Raw genomic sequence first — 23768 nt, forward strand, 5'->3', positions numbered from 1 at the left:
AGATGTGATGCTTAAGTAGATGGAGGACGATAATTATAATTTACCGGTGCCATTCCCCTCGCGGACAGAGAGCGCGGCCAAGCTGTCACTTCACTCTGCCCTGAGGACAGAGAGGCGGAGAAGAGGCAGACGCGCGTAACTCCTCTGTGCGTCCGTCCCGGTGCTTTCCATCCAGCCGCGCTATGCCTCTCCTCCTCTGACCGGGAGCTGCTGCCTCCTGCCTCCCGCCTCGGATGAACTTTTCCTCCGGCCTGCGGGGACGCGACCGGCTCGAAAGATCATGAAGACGACGCGGAAATGTCGCGCGCTGCTCTCGGTGGTGCTGAACCTGGTGGCTTTGCTCTTTTCCACGACCGCCTTCATCACCACGTACTGGTGCGAGGGAACCCAGCGCATCCCCAAGCCCAACTGCAGCAAGCAGCGGCGCCACAACTGCATCGACTACGGGGTGAACGAAACGGACCGGAACAAGGTGCACTACAGCTGGGAGACCGGGGACGACCGCTTCCTCTTCCGCCGTTTCCACACCGGGATCTGGTACTCGTGCGAGGAGAACATCCATGGGGCAGGTGGGTAAACGGGGTATGTGAGGCTGGGTGTGCGCACTTGTCATACCTGAAAGCCAGCGGGTCCTGGATGGCTGTTGCACTTTATGTATTTATTACCGAAAGCGACCAAATAATTGATCACAAATAGAATAATCTTGTCATTGTTTCATTTTGGTTCTACAATTGTAGCCATTTAAAGTTGATTTGAGCGTTTTGTTGATAAATAATATTAGATGCAACGATTTTGCCGCTGCTGGTTTACTGAACAAATGAAACAGGTAAAAATGAAAGCAAAGTTGCCTCCAGTGTTGGTTAAATAATAACCTCGCTGTGTAAAAGTGACACATCATTAGTTTGAGTTTCATAATTACACTGAGGTGTGTTGTTGGTTGTTTTGCTTCTGCGTAGCCCATCTATGCTTCACAGAATATTATCATATCTTATTCTTGATATCTGTGTGGCTTTTAGCCGCTGTGCGTTAAGGCGCACGGCACATAGGCTATACGTTCATATTAAAGGTTGTAGTGGGCCAAATCAGATTTTTTTTTTTTTTTTACTTACATGTGACACAGATGAGATTGTTTCTGCGTAGTTTTAACACACAAAAAAATCTGTTTTTATATTAGATTTCGACCATTATGTGGTCTTAGATCAGACACTTATCTGGTGTCTAGTGTGAGTCAGATTAGAATTCATGTTTTTTTTTTGTTTGTTTGTTTGTTTGTTTGTTTGTTTTGCATACATCGCTGTCAGCACATCATAATTCATTCGCTGTCAGCAGTGGTGGGCCAAAACAAAATCTGGAAGACAACAGGAGGTTGCAGATTTAGTAGATAAATGCTTCAGTGTGAGCCTTTTTGGTCTTCTTTCACTCAGCCTCAGAACTGTCACCACACCATTTTTACCACACCGAAGAATTCTACAAATGAATGCCTGCACCACAATTTCATCACCTGTGATGATGGACTGTCCTGTCAATTACAATTTTTGATATAAGAATGACTGTCTTCAGTATTTTTTTTTCTTGGAAATTACTCAAATGTAACACCTCTAGAAGAACCACAACTTCTGTAAGAAAATGCTCTTCATTATCGGAGCTGAAATGCCATTATTCCATTTAATTGATTGGAGGATAATATTGGCCACTGAAATATTGTGAATACTTATCCTATAGCCCTGTTGTTTTCAGAATGGGGTCCAGGGACCCCAAGGCGTCCTTGAGGGTCTTCCAGGGCTCCTCAGCAAAATGGGGAATAGTTAAAGTGCGTTCAGTTGCCATTCTCAAGCATTTAAAACAAGAATAATTGTATGATATTAGAAACATAGCTTTCTTGTAATAAAAAGGATATTTTTTCTTTACTTATTTACTCATTTTTGCTAATTTTCTGGTAATTTTGTTCTCAATTTTTTTTTGCTAATATTCCTATAATTTTTTTTAATGTCCTGGTTGTCCCCATTGTGAATGTGCCCAGGTTTGAAAGGACTAGACAATTTAACACAATAAGTAAAATTACTTTTTTCATATCAGGGTCCCTGAAATATCCTCAAATGGGGGTCTGTGCTCTTCATGAAAGTCAATTTGGTGGTCTTGAACATGAAAATGTTTGAAGACTGCTGCTATAGCCTGTTCCAGACCGTTTAAGTGTCCAGTTCAAAGATTAAATAGCCATTTTTTTAATATCATTCCTTTAAGTTTAATCGATCAATCAGTCAATCAATCAATCAATCTTCAAAGGGAAATCTTTTGTTGCAAAGTTTAAAAAAAAAAAATACATAACAACAAGCATAACAATAACATCAAGAAAGAAAAGCAAACAAGAAAGATAAAACGATGCAAATAATGATGCAATTTGTTCACATATATAAGCCTCATGAAACATAATATAATGTCAGTCTGTGTCATAATGTCCATCTGCACACATTACACTGACATCTGGTAAAATAGCCAGTCAATCTGCCACCCACTTAATTTTTCGTTTGTTCATATTTTAAGAATTTGTAACAGTTCTCAGTGATTGAGCAGGAAGAGGATGCACTGTGTTGTTCAAACACCTCAATAATGGCCTCAGCAGTGAAAGAACAGCAGCTCTACGTGTTCGGCCAACTTGCCAGCCAATTTAATAGTGGTTGCAGGGGGCAGGCCAGGAGGTAAAACACTGTCCTCCTGCAACATTTTTCCTAAAATCTAGAGTTAAAATGTAGAGGAAAAATTTAAAACCACATGAAAACTAAAAATGAGTTCTGAGATTGATTTCATAAATAAGTAATATCACAAGAGAGAGAGTGCTGAAATCCTTTATATCAGCACGACTGGGATTCGGTTGTAGTCACGAGGCTGCAGAGCTGATATTATATTTAATCCTGTGTGTTATCTGTTTTTAGTATGTAACTTTTTATTATTTTAAATCATAAGTACCATGAATAATGATCTATAAAGAAAATGTATCATTATTATTATTGTTACTTTTTTCAGTATACAACCTCGAGTGTGATATTGCTTTTATACAACAATTTTACAAACTATGTCATGTTTTAATTTCATAATAATAATAATAATAATAATAAAAAATAAATAAATAAATAAGAAATTTCATTATAATAATAAATGTAATTTCATTACATTTTAATTTCATTATACAACCTGTTGTATAATGAAATTGTATGTATGTATGTAGAAATTATTTGACATTAGGTTTGGTCATGTTGCCATTATTTTAGTGAAACTCTAGTGTAAAAAAATAAAAATGATGGACATACTGTTTGTTCTAGGCAACTTCCTGTATAGTGTTGGAGTTTACATGATGACACTGAAGGCAACACATTTTCAGTTGGCTATTTCAGTTGGTAAATGAAACTCCAGGTTTGGACACAAAAAAAGAAGGCCTGTCGTGCTCAGGTTGGGCTTGGTTAGTACGCTCCTGTCTTGGGTCGGGTTGGGACAAATATATGTGGCCTGACCCACAACCTATTGTAAACTGGTGTTTAGTACTGTTTAGTTATGAAATACAACAATGGTCAAATGTCAGAAAGCACCATTAGTGGGGTTGCTGTTGGGCCTTTGTAAAGCGGGAATGATCCAGCAGGCCAGCTTGAAGCCACATTGGGGTGTATGCACAATGTCCGTACAATTAAAGTGTCTCCATGTGATATGTGTCACTTGAGAGTAACCTGACAAAAAAAAAAGAAAGAAAGAAAGAAAAGAAAAGAAAAGAAAAAAATTCAGAATATGTGATACAAAAATATATTTGACATACCAACTAAACTGACTGCTGAGAGTTTAGGCAGACTCTGGCATCACTGAGGCCAGACATCTTTTACAAATCATGAATAACCTCCAACAGACCCTCTGCCTGCAAGATGACAGATTTCAATCAGATGAAGAATCAGCAACAAAGACAAGTGATTTCCTGACACAGCTGGGATATCCTTGTTATAGGACTCCAAGAGAAAACAAACACCAGCAGTAATGTGCCAGAGCACTATTTACTGATCCAAACGGGGCTCTGTGCACTATGCTGAGTGGCAATAGGATCCATGCTAAAAAAAAAAAAAAAAAAGTGGCATACCCAATGCTGAGCAAGACAAGGCTTCATGTGTGAATTTTTTTTTAATGATGCTGCATTCATTTAAACCATTGTTTCTGACTTCTGACTTGTTGTCAGTGTCAGTAACTTACATGTATTCCTCTTTTTATCCTGCAGGTCTCCCCTGCAAAAGAGATTTTAATCACAGTGGGTTTACACTTGGTTAAATAAAAGTTGAATAAAAAAAAAAATAATAAAATAAGTGGCCCTCTAATGGAGCTTTCCAATTATTGAATGTCTCAACTCTGATGAAAATCTTGTTTATTGCTGTCTGTGTTGTTTGCAACTATGCACTTACATCATATACAGGTATTTTGGCAGACTCCAAGGTTTCAGATTTTTCTGTAATTCTGTCCACCTGCCATTCCTTTGCACTTTTCCGTGCAGGAAGTTTATCCTAGCTCTGAGTTCAATGGAAAGTACCAAAAGTCCAAGTTGCAAGGTTGGGCAAGTCTCCTTCAATGTCCAGTTAACAACCTGACATAACAGCATGGCTGCACTGCCCACAGAAAATGCAATATGATCATTAAAATGTTGTATGACTCCAATGCTTGATGTTCAGGTAGTTGTAGATCAGTCAACATAGTGATACAGTAGTTGATTAAATGTAATTATTTGTTATATGGTGTTTTCAACACCACACACATAAAAAAAAATCCCCAATGGGAGGTCTTGTGTCTCCTTCAAGCTCCGGTCCTCTGTCAGAGGCCTGGAGCCTGAGGGTTCTGTGCAGTATCTTAGCTGTTCTGAGGACTGCGCTTTTCTGGACAAAGATCTCAGATGTTGTTCCTGGAATGTGCTGGAGCCACTCTCCAAGTTTAGGGGTCACTGCCCAGAGAGCTCGGACTACCACCGGCATCACTGTTGCCTTCACTCCCCACATCTTCTCCAGTTCCTCTCTCAGCCCTTGGTATTTCTCGAGCTTCTGGTGTTTCTTCTTCCTGGTGTTGCTGTTGCTTGGGATTGCTGTGTCTATCGCTACTGCCTTCTTCTGCTGTTTGTCGACCAACACAATGTCTGGTTGATCAGCCACCACCAGCTTATGCGTCTGGATCTGGAAAGTCCACAGGATCTTGGCTCTGTTGTTCTCAGACACCTTTGGAGGTGTCTTCCATTTTGACCCTGGGACTTCCAGCCCCAGTTCGGCGCAGATGTTCCTGTACATTTGGTTATGGTGCTCCCTGTATACTGTACCTGCCAGCATCTTGCACCCTGCTGTGATGTGCTCTACTGTCTCAGGGGCATCTTTGCACAGCCAGTAAAACGATGGCAGTGCCGTGGTTATTAATATAGTGATAAAACTGTGCTTACAACATGAAAACCACAAAAAGGTTGCTCCAAATAAAATCACCAAAACCTAGAGCAAAACAAGTAATAAAAACAGAAGACCACCCGGCAAGAAAAGACAAAGCAGTGTCAGTTTAGAAGCTCTTCCTGATGGCAGACAGACCCCAAACCCCAGCTGTTAGACAGCTGGTGGCGGGCCGGTGGCAGGGAGGCTATGGTCTGTGACATCCTCTAGCCAGCAACACTGCTTAGAGACGGATGGATTGGGAAGCACTGTGTGTAATGTGCATATGTGTGTCAGAGTGACAGTGAATGAATGAGGTAACAAAAACAGAGAAATAGAAGCTGTGTGTGTGTGTGTGTGTGTGTGTGTGTGTGTGTGTGTGTGTGTGTGTGTGTGTGTGTGTGTGGATGTCTGTGTTTGAGTGAGTGTGTGTGTGTGTTTAGGTGCGTGAGTATGTGCCTGAGTAAATAAATGGCTTATAGAGACAAAGCAAGATAAAGAGCAGGAGAAAGCAAGCAGCTTTCACACACACACATACATACATAAACACACACACACACACACACACACACACACACATATTTATATATATATATATATATATATACACTATATTGCCAAAAGTATTCGCTCGGCTGCCTTCACACACATATGAACATGAGTGACATCCCATTCTTAAACCATAGGATTTAATATGATGTGGGCCCATCCTTTGAGCTAGAACAGCTTCAACTCTTCTAGGAAGGCTTTCCACAAGGTTGAGGAGAGTGTTTATGGGAATTTTTGACCATTCTTCCAAAAGCGCATTGGTGAGGTCACACACTGATGTTGGTCGAGAAGGCCTGGCTCGCAGTCTCCGCTCTAATTCATCCCAAAGGTGTTCTCTCGGGTTGAGGTCAGGACTCTGTGCAGGCCAGTCAAGTTCTTCCACACCAAACTCGCTTATCCATGTCTTTATGGACCTTGCTTTGTGCACTGGTGCACAGTCATGTTGGAACAGGAAGGGCCATCTCCAAACTGTTCCCACAAAGTTGGGAGCATGAAATTGTCCAAAATGTCTTTGTATGCTGAAGCATTAAGAGTTCCTTTCACTGGAACTAAGGGGCCGAGCCCAACGTCCGAAAAACAACCCCACACCATAATCCCCCCTCCACCAAACTTTACACTTGGCACAATGCAGTCAGACAAGTACCGTTCTCTTGGCAACCACCAAACCCAGACTCGTCCATCAGATTGCCAGACGGAGAAGCGTGACTCGTCACTGCAGAGAACGCGTCTCCACTGCTCTAGAGTCCAGTGGCGGTGTGCTTTACACCGCTGCATCCGATGCTTTGCATTGTGCTTGGTGATGTAAGGCTTGGATGCAGCTGCTCGGCCATTGAAACCCATTCCATGAAGCTCTCTACGCACTGCTCTTGAGCTAATCTGAAGATCACATGAAGTTTAAAGGTCTCAAGCTATTGACTCTGCAGAAAGTTGGCGTCCTCTGCGCACTATGCGTCTCAGCATCCGCTGACCCCGCTCTGTGATTTTATGTGGCCTACCACTCCGTGGCTGAGTTGCTGTCGTTCCCAATCGCTTCTACTTTGTTGTAGTACCACTAACAGTTGATTGTGGAATATTTAGTAGCGAGGAAGTTTCACAACTGGACTTACTGCACAGGTGGCATCCTATTACATTACTATTACAGCACCATGCTGGAATTCACTGAGCTCCTGAGAGCGACCCATTCTTTCACAAATGTTTGTAGAAGTAGTCTGCATGCCTAGGTGCTTGATTTTATACACCTGTGGTCATGGAAGTGATTGGAACACCTGAATTCAATGATTTGGATAGATGAGCGAATACTTTTGGCAATATAGTGTATATATATATATATATTGGCATTCTCTCAATGAGCTTCAAGAGGTAGTCACCTGAAATGGTTTTCCAACAGTCTTGAAGGAGTTCCCAGAGGTGTTTAGCACTTGTTGGCCCCTTTGCCTTCACTCTGCGGTCCAGCTCACCCCAAACCATCTGGATTGGGTTCAGGTACGGTGACTGTGGAGGCCAGGTCATCTGCCGCAGCACTCCATCACTCTCCTTCTTGGTCAAATAGCCCTTACACAGCCTGGAGGTGTGTTTGGGCTCATTGTCCTGTTGAAAAATAAATGATGGTCCAACTAAACGCAAACCAGATGGGATGGCATGTCGCTGCAGGATGCTGTGGTAGCCATGCTGGTTCAGTGTGCCTTCAATTTTGAATAAATCCCCAACAGTGTCACCAGCAAAACACCCCCACACCATCACACCTCCTCCTCCATGCTTCACAGTGGGAACCAGGCATGTGGAATCCATCCATTCACCTTTTCTGCGTCTCACAAAGACACGGCGGGTGGAACCAAAGATCTCAAATTTGGACTCATCAGACCAAAGCACAGATTTCCACTGGTCTAATGTCCATTCCTTGTGTTTCTTGGCCCAAACAAATCTCTTCTGCTTGTTGCCTCTCCTTAGCAGTGGTTTCCTAGCAGCTATTTGACCATGAAGGCCTGATTGGCGCAGTCTCCTCTTAACAGTTGTTCTAGAGATGGGTCTGCTGCTAGAACTCTGTGTGGCATTTATCTGGTCTCTGATCTGAGCTGCTGTTAACTTGCCATTTCTGAGGCTGGTGACTCGGATGAACTTGTCCTCAGAAGCAGAGGTGACTCTTGGTCTTCCTTTCCTGGGTCGGTCCTCATGTGAGCCAGTTTCGTTGTAGCGCTTGATGGTTTTTGCGACTCCACTTGGGGACACATTTAAAGCATTTAAAACATTTTTGTAATTTTCCAGACTGACTGACCTTCATTTCTTAAAGTAATGATGGCCACTCGTTTTTCTTTAGTTAGCTGATTGGTTCTTGCCATAATATGAATTTTAACAGTTGTCCAATAGGGCTGTTGGCTGTGTTGTAACCTGACTTCTGCACAACACAACTGATGGTCCCAACCCCATTGATAAAGCAAGAAATTCCACTAATTAACCCTGATAAGGCACACCTGTGAAGTGAAAACCATTTCAGGTGACTACCTCTTGAAGCTCATGGAGAGAATGCCAAGAGTGTGCAAAGCAGTAATCAGAGCAAAGGGTGGCTATTTTGAAGAAACTAGAATATAAAACATGTTTTCAGTTATTTCACCTTTTTTTGTTAAGTACATAACTCCACATGTGTTCATTCATAGTTTTGATTCCTTCAGTGAGAATCTACAATGTAAATAGTCATGAAAATAAAGAAAACGCACTGAATGAGAAGGTGTGTCCAAACTTTTGGCCTGTACTGTATATATATATATATATATATATATATACACTCCTGATTAAAATTTTAAGACCAGTTGAGAAATTGCAAGAATTTACATTTTGCACTGTTGGATCTTAAGAAGGTTGTAAGTAGAGCTTCAAAATGCAAAAAGAAGAAATGGGAGTGAGACAAAAAAAAAATCCCAGTGGTTCAACCAGTCAAATGCACACATCTGTACATGCAAGCTTCATGTGGAAGTCTGCAGCATGATTTGAGGGAAAATATGTGTATTTGGGAAGCACTGAGCATACAACAGGAAACCAAAGATATGGATTATACAGCATGTGTGAGCTTTTTAAATTTAACTTTTGTTGTTTTTGCTGTTGAAAAATTCTAAAATTACAGACTCAATTACTTCCATTGGATCAGATATGGCTTACATTTTTGGAATAGTTTATCATAAAGGATGGCAAGTAAAACTTTCGTTATCGGAAATTGAAGGCAGCACACAATGAGTACGTGATATAAAAAATTATGCATTACGGGTGAAGTATTCTTTTAATACACTGTCCCTGAGATTGCATTGAGGATGTCACCAGTCTAAGCCCTAGAGCATTAGAAGTAATCGTGAATTCCTCAATGTGCGTAAAAAAAGTCTTTCTAATGCTAATTCTGGTATGGGAGGATAAAAGAGCGCTTCAACATCACATGTACCTCTAAACACAGAGTTATGCTAATTAACGTGGTACAGTGCGACTCCATCCCTATCTTCCTTGCACTCACATACTCATCCTTCTCTGACTTACTTACTCCCCCTCTCTGTTCGTGTTTGCCTTTGTGGAGCATAAAATCCTTTGAACCATCTCTCATGTTGCCCGTTAGGATGGAGAAGTAAGTATGAAGAAAAAAGAGGCAGCATCAGAGATCGTACAGACACCAAAGCCTAATGAACATTCATTAACTTCCAACCCCACTCCTGGCTGCTCTGCTTATACAGTAAACTTTTTAGGGATTTGGACTGGATATCAGGCCATCTTTAGAACCGATTTAGTCTACATAAGCAGATTTTTGATCAGTGCATGCAAATCTCATCACTCAGATGAATAATAATATAATAAAAGCAACAAATTTATTAGTGTAGTTCCCATCAAAATGCAAAGTTTACAAACTGCTTTATAGGAAGATATAGCCTTGATTTTGCATGTTTAGCTTAATATCTACAAAATATGTATGCATAACTCTTCTGCTCATCTTTTCCCAAAGCAAGTGTATTTTAGAACTAATATAATTTTTCCTCCCTTTCATCCTGCCATGGGTTTCCATTGTCTTCACTTCAATATGAAAATGAACTTTCAGAGACTTCAAACAGCCACATATGTCATTTGTTCCAGCCCTCTGACATGACCCTCACAGACTGTCTCTAATCTGGTACATGCAACCCACCTACAATGATGGAATACAGATTCTGTATTCATTGTAATAAAGTCGTCCACATTAGTTTTCCTAAAAGCATCATCATCATCATCATCATCATCAACCTTTATTTAGCTAGGCAAGTTAATTAAGAGCAGACTCTTATTTACAATAACGGCCTAGGTGGGGGTAGCGGCCCCCTGTTGTGACTTGAAATTGTTGGGAATGAAACGGCCCCTCCACCAGAAAGTGGTCCCTGGGGAAACTTACATACACTGTGGAGATACACATACACTATAGACAATGCTGTCATCTGCTGAGCCACTTTTAACTTTTAATTCACAGCTTTTGAAGTGCAACATACAACATTTTTAACTGCAATACACAATGTTTTTAAGTGCAATATCCATTCTTTTTATAGCATCTAAGGGTGTATTCAGGCCTGTCTCGTTTAGAGCAGTTGTTCCGAAACAGGGAGCGTTTCCCCCCCAAAGATCAGTTCGTTTGGACACATGTGAACACAGCAATCGCACTCGGATGCAGGATGAAACAAGCAAGACTGTTGCCTTGTGAACACAAACGACCCAAAAGAAAAATGCAACAATTGTATCGATTTAGCCCCTGAATCGGAACAAAGCAAACGAGCCACAGGTCTGAATACACCCTCAGTTAGTTTCATATTTATTCGATGTGTACTTGTTTTAATTGTCTTATTAATTGCACTGATCAGGATTAGCGCTCCTAATTTTGTTGTACGACAATAAGTTCTTTGTATTTCTATTTCTATTTGCTTTACACAGCCAGTTATCAGTTCTGTGGCTTATGAATGCTGAAGACTTTGTAGAACAATATAAGGTGGGTTTTTCATCCTAAAATTCATATTTGAAAATAGAGAGATTTTGAATATATGTTGTGAAATCTTTAGTAACCTGTTAATCTACAAAATGATTTGTTGCAATGTAAAATGTGGGAAATTGTAGTAAAGGGCCAAAGATTAAAATGACTGGCATGTCCTTTAAAAGAAACACAGTGACAAAGAAGTGAGTGGCTCAATAGATTTAGAAGGAAGGCAAAATAATTTAAAACACTGGGTAAAACCATGTGATCTCATATTCACATTATGAGAAACTGAGTGAAGACGCCTGGCTGATTCCCATGTTAAACAGAATATTGTTGAAACATCTCGCTAATTTAATAGCTCTTTAATAGTTCTGTCAAACTAGAAGCTCGTTACTGCTCAGTCAGAGGGAGGAAGGTAGTATGTTATCATTGGTTTATCTTACATTAGTTATGGTTTATATTCAGTCACATCCATGTCTGTTCTGTTCTTGCAATCAACCTCAAATCTCCCAACAATCCATAAAATATAGGTACAAGGTACAACTGAGATTTTTGACTTTTTGATTAGCAAGTTTTGTGTGTAGCAGCACAAATTAACAATCTAGTTACTTCAGCGTGCACAAAAAACCTGAGAGTATATGTTTTCAATTTCCATACTGTTCACCATTCAATACTATCTCTATATGGTCACTTTCAACTCAGTGTAGTGCCAATTTCTCATTCTCTCTTGTACTGAGTAAATGTTAAGCCAAATTACATTCATAATGTGGCAATTTGGTGTGGCCTTGCACATCAAATACAAACCTGAGAGTGACTTAAGGCTGTTTATGAATAATAATATAATAATGAGACAAATTAATGTAACATTCATCCAATCCACCAAACAGCTCTTCTTTCAATAGAATCTAATAATTGTATATTTGAAATAAGGTACTATTTGTCTGGACAATGTTATGCAAAATGCTCAATGATTTTGTTGCTGCTAATATTATGAAACAATAGCCTAAAAAAGGTGGGTTAAGTGGGGTTTCCCTCCGCCATGTCTCTGATTAGTTGCTTTCAGTGCCTATCAAGAACCAAGAGCATATTTCATTCAGTCACTGCACCTAATTTCCATGTAGTTCACAGTGTGGGATGTGCCCATGTGATATTGAAACCTGCTCAGGTTAAAATTGCATTAATTTCCTTCTTTTATTTGCTGGTCTCACTGTGCTTGCTCTCCGTGCAATTTACTCTGTTCTTCATGCAAGTTTGAAAATTAAGAATCTTCCTCAGAGAATTTACAGTGAGTCTTATTGAACTCCAGTCAGACTCAGTATGGACAGTTCTGTCTCAGTCCTGATTTCACTGTTTATGGCAACTGTTTATGGCGTCTGGACAATCATTCAGTGATTCTGGTCAATTCTCAGCTAAAAATTAAGCAATATCACACAAGAGGTACAGCTGTTAAAGTGAATATCTGTGACTCAGTCATAGGCACAAGGCCACAGGCTGAGTGCCAAAAATTTTAATTTTATACAACAGTTTTACAAGCATCAGTTAGCATAATAAGCGACAACAGATTATGGATTATTTATTATGCCAGAATTCAAGCTTCAACTGAATTGAATAGAAACATTTTCCAACCACAGGCTAGCTTGCCTCGAGTTTTCCATCGTAGTATCCACTCATGGGATTTTGTTGTCCAGGAAGCTGTCTGAGGTATTGCTTCCTGAGCCTCATCTTAACTATAGCCCCAACCACACTGACAGCCTGGGAGGCAGCGCTGCCTTACAATCAGCAGTGGGGGCAAAGAACACAGGATCCAGGCTTCTTTGCTTCCCCTCGTCTTCTTCTGATGACCATTCATAATATAAATCCATTGTTGTTTTTGGACGCATGTCTGTCTTTTTGCTGTTGAGGTGTGAAGTTCATGTGAACTCATGGAATGCCTTACCCAATCAAATTCACTTAATACAGTCTAACTGTTGTATAACAGACACTATATTGTGATACTGTATCTGTACATATTTTGAATATTGTATTGCTTTTGTTATGTCCCAGGTCTAGGGGAAACCACGATACAGCATGTGTTGAGCCGTCACTCTTCTTACTTCCAAGACTGGATAGCCTTTACAACAAATCAATTTTCACAAGTAGAGAAGTTTTTTTCTTGGCTTCAGAGATGAGCACAGCCCAAGACAACAAACAGAACCAGTCAATCTCAAACTTATACTTCCCTGACAAAAAAGACAAGGCTCTAACCTATTGTTTAACTGAAATACAGGACAAAATTTATGTCAAAGAAAAAGGACTTCTCTCTCCTACTTATAACTACTGCTTAAAAATAAACAAAATCTAACCATTTACAGGTAATCCACTCACTTCTGTTTACAAATGTATCAACTCTCACAACTACAGAAGAAATAGCACTCTTTACTTAAGTTACTCACTCTATTATAAATCACAAATTGACCAACAAATACAACATTCCATTCAAAGTAAACACAGAGTGGCTTCCATGTTGAAAGTGGGAGAGCAAGAAAGAGAGGGCAGCATCAGCTGGTGTTTAAATCCTACAAGTGACCAATCCGCAAACATCTTCTATCCAATCAGAGGTGTCACCTGTGGCTCAACACACCCACACACACAGAATGTAGGCACTCTGAAGAGGAGAGGAGAGATGTCAGCACAAAAGCAAAACAAATGACAAAAGACTAAAAGTTATAACACAGAAAAATCAAGGTGCCAGCTGGTACTGAAAACGGTTCTTCAGACTGATGCTATAGAATCCCCTTTTCTGGTTCCACAACAAACCTTTCAGGGGATGTTAAGAACCATTTCTGCAAATGGTTCAAAGGTGTTTCAGAGAGCCATAAAACAGTTCTTTGAGGAACCAGCAAAAGTTTTGTCAAAGAGGAGAGAAAAGAGACATGGAAAAAGCAGGTTATTCTCATTTCTTAAAGGAAAAAAGAAGGTGTCACCTTGAACAAAAAAAAGTTCTGTCAGAACTATGACCACAAGGATTGAACCCAATCGCACGACTCACAAGAGTTCAACTAAAATAATTTAATAACAAAAGTAACAACTTAAATTCACTGACAAAAGTAACAAGGAAAAGTATCAACTCAAAACTCAATACAAAGTAACAACTGAGATTCGCTATGACAAAGTAGCAACCAAAATCACTCTTGACGAGGAATAACTAGAACAAAGGCAAGACCAAAGTATCAAAGAAACTTGAGAACAAAACTATGACAAAACAAAGTAACAAAGGAAATACAAAACCTGACTTGACTTGAGACTTGACGTGGAACATGAACGTGGCAAGACAATGCAGGACAAAACAAGACAAAGCAGGACGAACTCGCACAGACAATCAGACTAGAGGGAAACACACAAGGGGAAGGGCAAGTGACCTGACACAAGAGGAGAGTGGGATATCAAAATAAAACAGGAAGTCACGAGACAAGACACAAGAACAAAACAAAACATAATTCCTAAGACATGAAACAAAACCCAACAAAACATAATAATTTCAAGGACATGACAAGTTCTGCATAGTGTTGCAATAGGAGAACCATTTCAGACTCCACATAGAACCTTTCAGACCACAGTTCTTTAAGGAGCTGTTTCTTTAAAAGAACCATTTAAAAGAACCAGAGGAACCGGAAATGGTTCTTCCAAGAACTTTAACAACCAAGCAGCTTTTTCAAGATATTTTTTGTGGAGCCAGTTGTTTCAGTGTAGAACCTCTTTCAAATGTTTTTTTCAAACAAGGAATCAGCCACATAGTCTTGTAAAGAAGCATTTTATAAATGTTATTTTTCTCTGTGCAATCAGGCCTGCAATGGGAGAGACACAAGGCCATTTCATTCAATAAGAGTTAAATAAAATTTTTAAAAAAAGATACCGTATTTCCCCAATTAATCGCCCGGGCGTTTAATACGCAAAATCAACTTGGACCCCAGGCGTTTAAAAGAACCAGGCGGCTATTCACTGCAGGCCTTTATTTATTTTTGCACAGACCTGCACCAGGCCATTATTGTGATGACAGTTACTGTCCAACATATTTACAGTCGGTCATTTAAGATTACGGTACACCCTTTTTTTCTAACGTTAGCTAGCGCTCTTATTTTGACAGAAAACGGAAGTGCCGCACGGTTATTGTGCGGATAACTGTTTACTGCTGCAAAAATAAGGTGAAGAGCCTTATTTTGGGTTACCTCAATATAATGCAAATAATCACCCTGGCGGTTATTCGGGTGGGCGTTTAATACGCAAAATGGGTGCAGACCCCAGGCGTTTAAAAGAACCCGGCGGCTATTTGCGGCTGGGTGATTAATTGGTGAAATACAGTAATACTATGGGGTTTAGATTTGTACGTTTCAGTCAGGCTTACTAATTTTATTACATCACTGCAGTCTGGGCAGACATGTTGTGAACATGTAAGCAGCTGAGCTTAGCACTGTGAAGAGCGAATTGAAGAGCAGTAATGAGAACAGGGTTTAAAACTCCAAGAAGAAGCTTTAGGTCACAGAAAGCTGGCAACATCGCAGGGCATCACACTGACCTTTTTGTAACGTAGTCATAGTGAGTGGCAGACTCAGCATTTCACCAGCCAGTTTCATTTCTAAGCAGTTCTTAAAAGGTCCCACACTGTTCAGTTTTTCTGATTTTGTTTTCAAATGTATCAATGGTGTGCACAGATCCTGAAAGGGACAGGACCAGCCTTATCTGAAAGCACAACTGCTGGAAACTCTAATAAGGAAGAAATGGTATAATGCTGATTTTTAACGGGGCACTTCCCTTGAGATGCTATGGTAGTCTGGGGGCAAGATGCTTCCCTGGGGAGAAAGATTTGAAAAGCTTTTAAAAACTCATTTAGTGAGCTTTGTGCAGCTTTGTTTACCATTTGAAAGGAGAAAATCAATACTGCATTTATGTTTTTCTCCATCATCTTTTTGAGTTTTTTCATGGACATGCAATTCAGTCTTAGAAATAGAAGACATGTGAAGGTGTCAGGTTTGCATAAATCTGTAACCCACCCAACCACTCTTGTTTGGTTATGGTCATCAAAGTAAAAGTTTAAAAAAAGAGCATAGTAGAATTCAGAACAAAAAGAGCCATGTGCAATGTGTACTCTCAGACATATGCATGCCTGGAAGATGTCAAAGCATGGCTGGCTTTAAACTTTTTAAATTTCAACAACAACAAAATTGAAGTCATGGTGTTTGGTCCCAGCAATGTACTTGTGTTTCCTCCTGGTGATCTGGCCCCCCTTGAATCTTTTGTGAAGCCAACTGCTACCAATCTAGGGGTGAAAATTGACTCTGACCTAAAAATGGACAAACAGATAAATGCTGTGGTGGGAAAGAGCTTTTTTCATCTTAGGAGGCTGTCCAAGGTCAAACCTTTTTTATTGCATTCTGTTTTTGAAACGGTTATGCATGCTTTTATGACATCCCGTCTTGACTATTGTAATGCCTTGTATGTCGGCGTTAGTCAGGCCTCCATCTCCCGCTTACAGTTTGTCCAGAACGCTGCTGCTCGTCTGCTAACTGGTACACGTAAGCAAGAGCACATCACCCCTGTACTGGCCTCCCTCCACTGGCTTCCTGTGTCTTTTAGGATTGAGTTTAAAATTTTACTGTTTGTTCCGTCAAGGTCCCCTCAGGTCCTCTGATCAGCTTCTCCTGGCCGTCCCTAAATCCAGGTTGAAGCTCAGGGGAGACTGGGCTTTCAAAGTGGCAGCCCCAAAGCTGTGGAACGAGCTGCCGCTGAATGTTAGGCAAGCCCCCACTCTGCAGGTGTTTAAATCACGCCTAAAGACACATTTTTATTTTTTGGCTTTTAAAACATAGCCTGCGTGACTGCTCATGCGACACCATGTATGTTTTATGTTTTTATGTGTCATTTGTTTGTATGTGACACCATGTATGTTTTTATGTTCTTATGTGGTATTTGTTTGTTTTGTGTTATTTGTTTGTTTTTTGTCTTTTAACTTGTACAGCACTTTGGTTCAACTTTGTTGTTGTTAAATGTGCTATATAAATAAAGTGGTATGGTATGGTATGGTATATGTGCACTGTTTACCAACCATGCTCTCAGATTCATAATTTGTGCCCTTGAATTACAAATCAATGCCCATGGATTTATGACTCTATCTATAATAGTAATAACTGTGTCCTTGGATTTCGGATCAAATCTGTGGGCATGAATTTGTAATTCACAATGAACATCAGTTCCAGGTTGCAGTCAGACACAAAATCATGTGGCTTACTTTGGAATACAGAACCTGAAATAGTTTGAAAACAGACAATAAACATATGCACAGCAGATAACTACTTCAAATAAATGTATAAGTAAATAAATGTCTGATAAAATAGAAATATGAAATCTATTCTACTGTAACATTAAATTAGATTAAAGAAGATAAGGTATAAATACCTGCATTTCTGACTTCTTATTTAGATTAAAATGTAAAATTTCTAAAAATCCAGATCTGAATTGAAATGCAGTATAAAACTGAAAAGCTTTGCCGAACTTGCACTGTTCTCTCAGTAAGATTCAGTACTCAACTGTTTTTGGGGTTTAGATGCCTTCAGGAATTCCAGTGAATCCCCCAGTAGCAAATTTCCATTGGTTTGGATGTGGCCCAAATAAACAGCAAAGATGTGGCCCATATCTGGCCCAAGTATATGCAAGCTGTTTGAACCATAACATAGCCAGACCTCTACCGCAGCTGTACCAACTGCAAAGAAGATCATATGGCTCATGGCTGGGCCTCATACGGCACGCCTGTATGGCTGAGTTCTGGTAAAGCCTAATGGCTCTTATGTGGCCCACATGTGGCTGACAGACCAAAATCCAGATTTTACCCAGAAGCTAAACTAATTTACACCAAACCTCTTACCTGGCCCACGTTCGGAAGTGAATGATGGGCCACACCTGGCCCTCAGGCATATGAGCCTTAACTGACTGGGTTATGTTGTTGATATGGGATGTGTAGGAAAGTGTGCTATTGAGGATGACACCCAGACTCTTGACTTCAGGGGAAGGAAAAATGGAACAGTTGTCAATGGATAAAGTGAAACTAGGGGTTTTGGATAGAGTGGATTTGGTACCAATGAGTATGATTTGTGTTTTGTCACTGTTTAATTTGAGGAAGTTGGATGAAAACCACGATTTTATTTCGGGGAGATGGTCGGTGAGGGAGGAAGGTGGGAGGGAGGAGTCAGATTTGGTGGAGATATGGAGCTGGGTGTCATCTGCGTAGCAGTGAAAGAGAATGTGATGTTTCGTGAAGATGTGACCAAGAGGGAGTAAGTAGATGATGAATAGCAGTGGCCCCAGGACAGAGCCGTGGGGCACACCTGTGGTGACTGGGAATGGCTATGATGTGAAAGAATTAAGTTGAATGAACTGAGGTAGGATTTAAACCTCATTTGTGTGAATGATGCCAATAGAGAGGAGTCTGTCCAGAAGGATGGTGTGTGAGATGGTGTCAAAGGCTGAACTCAGGTCAAGCAGGATGAGGATGGATAGGAGATCGGAGTCAGCTGCCAGGAGAAGATCATTGGTGATTTTGAGGAGTGCCATTTCAGTACTGTGGAGAGGGCGGAAACCAGACTAGAATTGTTCAAAGAGATTATTGTGAGATAGGTGGGAATGGAGCTGAGAAGTGACGGTTTTTTCAAGGAACTTGGAGAGAAATGGAAGATTGGATATGGGGCGGAGGTTACTGAGGTTATTCGGATCAGCGCCAGGTTTCTTAAGTATTGGGGTGACAGCTGCTGTTTTGAGGGGTGAGGGAAAAATTCCAGTGGTGAGGGAAGAATGAATTATGTGCGTGATGAGGAGCTAGAGAGGGAATGGTGGCTTTGACAAGAGCAGTTGGGAGAGGGTCTAACTGGCAGGTGGATGGTTTGGATTTTTTAATCAGATTAGTGGTATCTAAAACTGATGGCAGAATAAATGTTGAGAGTGACTGAGAAGGGGAAAGAGGGGGAAGTATGGAAGGTGTATTGTGAAATGAGCGAGGAGCAAGTTGCTGGTGGATATTGTGAATTTTGGTAGTGAAGGAGGATAAGAGGGTCTTACAAAAGGCAGTGGAATACATCTGTGGAGGGAGAGAGTCAGGACATTGAGTGATATTGTTGAGAAGAGAGAACAGAGTCTTTGAATTTTCTTCATTTGAAGTGATTAAACCAGAATAGTAGGTGGATTTAGCTTGTGAAATACAGTTCTTGTAGTGGAGAATGTGGTTGTGATAAATTTCCTTGTGCACAGTGAGACCAGTCTTATTGTAGAGGCGTTCCAGTTGACGTCCTTTGGATTTGAGTTGTCTGAGAGCAGGAGTGAACCATGGTGCGGAGAGGGTAAAAGTGACGGATCTGGTTTTAAGTGGGGCAAGATTGTCCAGGAGATTATGAAGACTGTTGTTGTAGTGGAGTACCAGTTCATCGGGGGTGGAAAAACTGTCTGCGTTAGGGAGGGAGTTAATGCTAGTTGAAAGAGCGTCCAAATTAATGTCCTTAATATTACGAAAAGAAATAGTACGTGGGAGATTGAATTTGGAAAGTGTAAGGTTGACATTGAAAGATACCAGCATGTGATCAGAAAAGGGGACAGAGGTTGCGTTACAGTTGACAGGAGATAGACCGGAACAGCATATTAAGTCCAGAGTATGTCCTTTTGAATGTGTGGGAAAGTTGATATATTGCTGAAGTCCAAAACTGTTAATGCAAGATGTAAAATTCCTGGTCAGGGTGTTGTTGATAGTGTCCATGTGGATATTGAAATCTCCCAGGAGTAGGATGTTTGGAGAGAGTATGCAGAGATGTGTCAGGAATGAAGCAAAATCATTTAAAAACTCTTTGTTCAATGTTGGAGGACGGTACATGGTGGCAACGATGGTGGGTATGGGCCCAGATAACTGTGAGGTGATGGATTCAAATGTGTAGTAAGCAGGGGTAGACACCGACAGGACTTTTCATTTCTCACGATAGAGCATCACAAGACCTCCTCCCCTGCCAGAGACACGTGGTTGACAGCTGTAAATAAAACTGGGAGAAGTGGATTCATTAAGTGAGGTGTAATTGTTAGTCTGTTGCCAAGTTTCAGTTAAACAAAGAAAATCAAGCTTATGGTCGGTGAGAAGATCCTGTATGTAATGTCCTTTGCTTGTGAGGGAGCGGATGTTGAGCAGACCGAATATGACACTGGTGTTATCAGCTTGTGAGATGAGGAAGCAGGGGCACTCACTTTTATGAAAGATAGGTTGTTTTTATTTACTGCTTTGAAAGTGACATGAGGGCGGAGGGATCTTACAGTTATGATGGTCTGGATAGGGAGACCAGCGGCAGGGGGGGGGTAATGACAGCAGGGGCCTGTAGGGGGGGTTGACGGCAGTGGTACACTGAGAGGGTGCAGTAGAAGAAGGGGGAGAGACCAGTGTGTGTGAGTGCGAGTGAGGAGTAAACAGTCAATCTGCTGCAGGTTGGATTTTAACATGTGGTTGCCAAGTTTGTTTGGATGGATACCGTCGGGCTTGAGAAAGGATTGACGATTCCAGAAGAGGTTGAAATTATCTATGAAGCCTAAACTGAGTGCCCTGCAGGTAGTCTGGAGCCAGGTGTGGAGCTGAAGGACTCTGCTGAACTTCCCCTGCCCATGACCATAAGGCGAGGGCGGGAAGATGGATTTCCCGGAGCTGGTTAGAAGCTGTAAAAGTTTTCTGAATTCTGATTTGGTCACCTCAGATTGATGAAGGGATGTGTCATTTATCCCGACATGAAGAATAGTTCTGTGGATGGAGGAGGGCAGTGTGTTGAGCAGATCTGGGAGTTTTTTCAGGATAACTGGGACTGTGGCTCCAGGGAAACAATGTGTTACGGCATAACAAAGCGGATGTGTCTGGTTGTTGAGTCCCCGATGATTAAGGTAGTTGGAGGAAAAAATGGGCAAGGGGATGCTGACTGTGGGCTCTCTGGGCGGGATGAGGTCGGGGGAGCGGTCGGTGGAGGAGACGATGTCACTGGAGAGGAACGGACAGCGTGCTGTGGTGCAGGTGTAAACAGTGGTATGGAGCAGAAAATCTTGTGGAGAGAGGAGCGCTCAGGTATGGCTGCAGGATGCCTCGAAGATGACAGTGGGCCCTGGTACCCCTGGGATGGTGGTGGAGAAGAAGGAGGAGAGCCCTGGGGGTCCCCATCAACAGGAAGGAAAGCGAGGGGTGCAAACTTATTCGCCAGCTGGATGCTGCGGTGAGCAGTGTGGGAGGAGGAGCCCTCGCTGCCGGAAGCAGGGACCAGGCTCCAGGGCTCAGGCCCCGATGGAGTGGAGCTTGCCAGGGCCCTTGGCCTGGCCCCCTGACGAATCCAGGTGCCATCAGAAACGGCGTCAGGTGGTGGGTTAGCAGCGGCGGCAACAGTCACCGGAGGAAGAGTAGTAGCTTCAGCGGCCTTGAGATCAGCAACAGGACCGGAGGCAGCTGCGCCAGGAGCAGCAACAGACCCAGGAGTACAGAGGGAGTAAGTTTTTGGGGGGTTGAGGGTGATGGTATCCATTAGCGCCTCGGCGTCACAGATTTGGTACAGAGTGGATATACGTCCTTCCAGCTCTGTGATCTTCTCGGCGAGGCAGGAGCAGCTGGTACAGCCAGAGGGGGAGGTAAGGGGAGCCATGATGTATGTGTGTGTGGTACCTGGCGGAGAAGGAAGGAGAGGAGGCCAGTACACAGGCTAGGGTGCACAGTTTTATGATCACTTAAATATTTGATCGTGGCAGTCGCTAACAGGGAGGGCACGGGCACTTACATGGAGGGGCTCCCCACAACGGATCCCACAACGTTAAAGTAGTGTTAGATACGGTGATCCACAGAAAGGGTAGTAGAGCAGCACGTCAAGAAGTGGGACTTACCGGCATGGGCCCAGAAATGGGCCCGGTGTGGAGATCAGGCTTCGGGTGTAATGGGAGCAGCTTGAGACCTAGTAAAATCCTCGGTTGGTAGCAGCTATGCGGTTGCTCTGATGAATTTTCCCACGCTGTCAACGTAGGCCGGGGTAGTGTTATACTGTTAAAACACTAATAACATAAATCCAATGAATAGAAAGATAAAATCCGGCCAAGGAGTTGGTGTAAAAATAGCCGAAGTCCAACAGATAATAGAAAAAAGATGCTAAAATGTAAAATAAAATGGTTGAAAGTCGCGGTTTTAGGGAGAGCACTGACTGACAGCTGCAGACGCTGACGCATCAAACAGTCTATATATTAACTATATATTAACAACAATAATAACAAAGCAAACTCTCAAAAAATATGTTTTATTAAAAGAGAATTGTTTGCTGTTATTGTTAATATATTACTTAACCATTGCTTTTTAAATGACAGAAATACTGAATAGACATAAGAATAACCCATTGGGTGAAATCAGGACAGGTGCAATGTGGTCAAGCTTCCTTATTGTGGTCAGGAGCCTGGCAGCAGCATTCTGGACCAGCTGAAGACTTTTGGTAGTAGAGGCAGACCGCTGTACAGAATATTGCAGTAATCGAGGTGAGACATTGCAAATGCATGGACGATAGTCTCTGTGTTTGCCTAAAGTCAAAAGTCACAAAAAGATTTTTAACTACAGAAGAGTGATACATTTCTGTAATATCAGAATTAAGCATCAAGAAAATTGAGGACATCCAATCTTTTATAGCACACAGACACTTTTCAAGGTTAGCTAACTCGGAATGGTGATTGTGCTTAATGGGTATATAGATCTGAGTATCATCAGCATAACAGTGTAAGTTAATACCATATTTCACCAATTAATAGCCCAGGCATTTAATACGTAAAATCAACTTGGCATTTAAAAGAACCAGGCGGCTATTCGCTGCAGGCCTTTATTTATTTTTACACAGACCTGCACCAGGCCATTATTGTGATGACAGTTACTGTCCAACATATTTTTTAGTACAAAAGCACTAACAATATGGTACAATACGGTACACCCTTTTTTCTAACGATAACTAGCTCTCTTATTTTGACAGAAAACGGAAGTGCCGCACAGTTATTGTGCGGCTAACAGTTTACTTCTGCAAATACAAGGTGAATAGCCTTATTTTGGGTTTACCTCAACATAATGCAAATAATCGCCGCGGTGCTTATTCGGGTGGGCATTTAATACGCAAAATGAGTGCAGACCCCAGGCGTTTAAAAGAACCAGGCGGCTATTTGCAGCCCGGCGATTAATTGGTGAAATACGGTATTATAACTATGGATGATATCACCCAGAGGCAGCATGCAGATAGTGAGTGAGGGCAAATAAGAGGGGGCAACGGAACAACCCCTGAGGAACACCAAAGTTAGGTTTTTAGTACTCAGAGGTCACGTTATTGTATTACACACACGGCTTTCTCTCTGAGAGCATTTATCGCATCAGAAAAGATCATTAAGAACCCACTGAAAATCAGATTAATCTAATCAGACTAAAAAATAAAAAAATCAGATGTTAGATCACAGTTTCCATTAAAACCAGACCACTTTAGACTGATGCTGTGATTTTTTTATAGGTTGACATATTAGTGGGACGATGTCTTCTGTCTGCAGGTGTTGGGGAGGAAAGTATAAGAATACTGATTGTGCTGTTAGTCCTATCATCAGGTCACAGACAACTTGGGCCACTGTTTAATTACATTTTAGATTCATGTCCAATCAGCTGCTGTATTCACCTTTTGGCTTGGCATATTTTCACTGCAGCTCACTGAAGCATGGACACATCCATCTAGTTCTACCTCTCTCTCTTACTTCACTACTCTGCAGACATAACCTTTGAAGAGAGTTACACTACCAGAGTTGAATTT

The 23768-nt window shown here is 41.5% G+C and overlaps 1 protein-coding gene across 1 annotated transcript in view; it reads left to right on the plus strand.

The window, feature by feature from the left end:
* Positions 1-280: 280 nt before the first annotated feature.
* gsg1l (gsg1-like) overlaps positions 281-23768 on the plus strand; it is a 101220-nt gene continuing 77732 nt past the window's right edge. The window contains exon 1 of the mRNA XM_030058977.1: positions 281-569. Coding sequence (XP_029914837.1) covers positions 281-569 — 289 coding nt within the window. The remainder of the gene's footprint in view (positions 570-23768) is intronic.

The sequence above is a fragment of the Myripristis murdjan genome, chromosome 8 (assembly GCF_902150065.1).
Source record: "Myripristis murdjan chromosome 8, fMyrMur1.1, whole genome shotgun sequence".
Taxonomy (NCBI): Eukaryota; Metazoa; Chordata; class Actinopteri; order Holocentriformes; family Holocentridae; genus Myripristis; species Myripristis murdjan.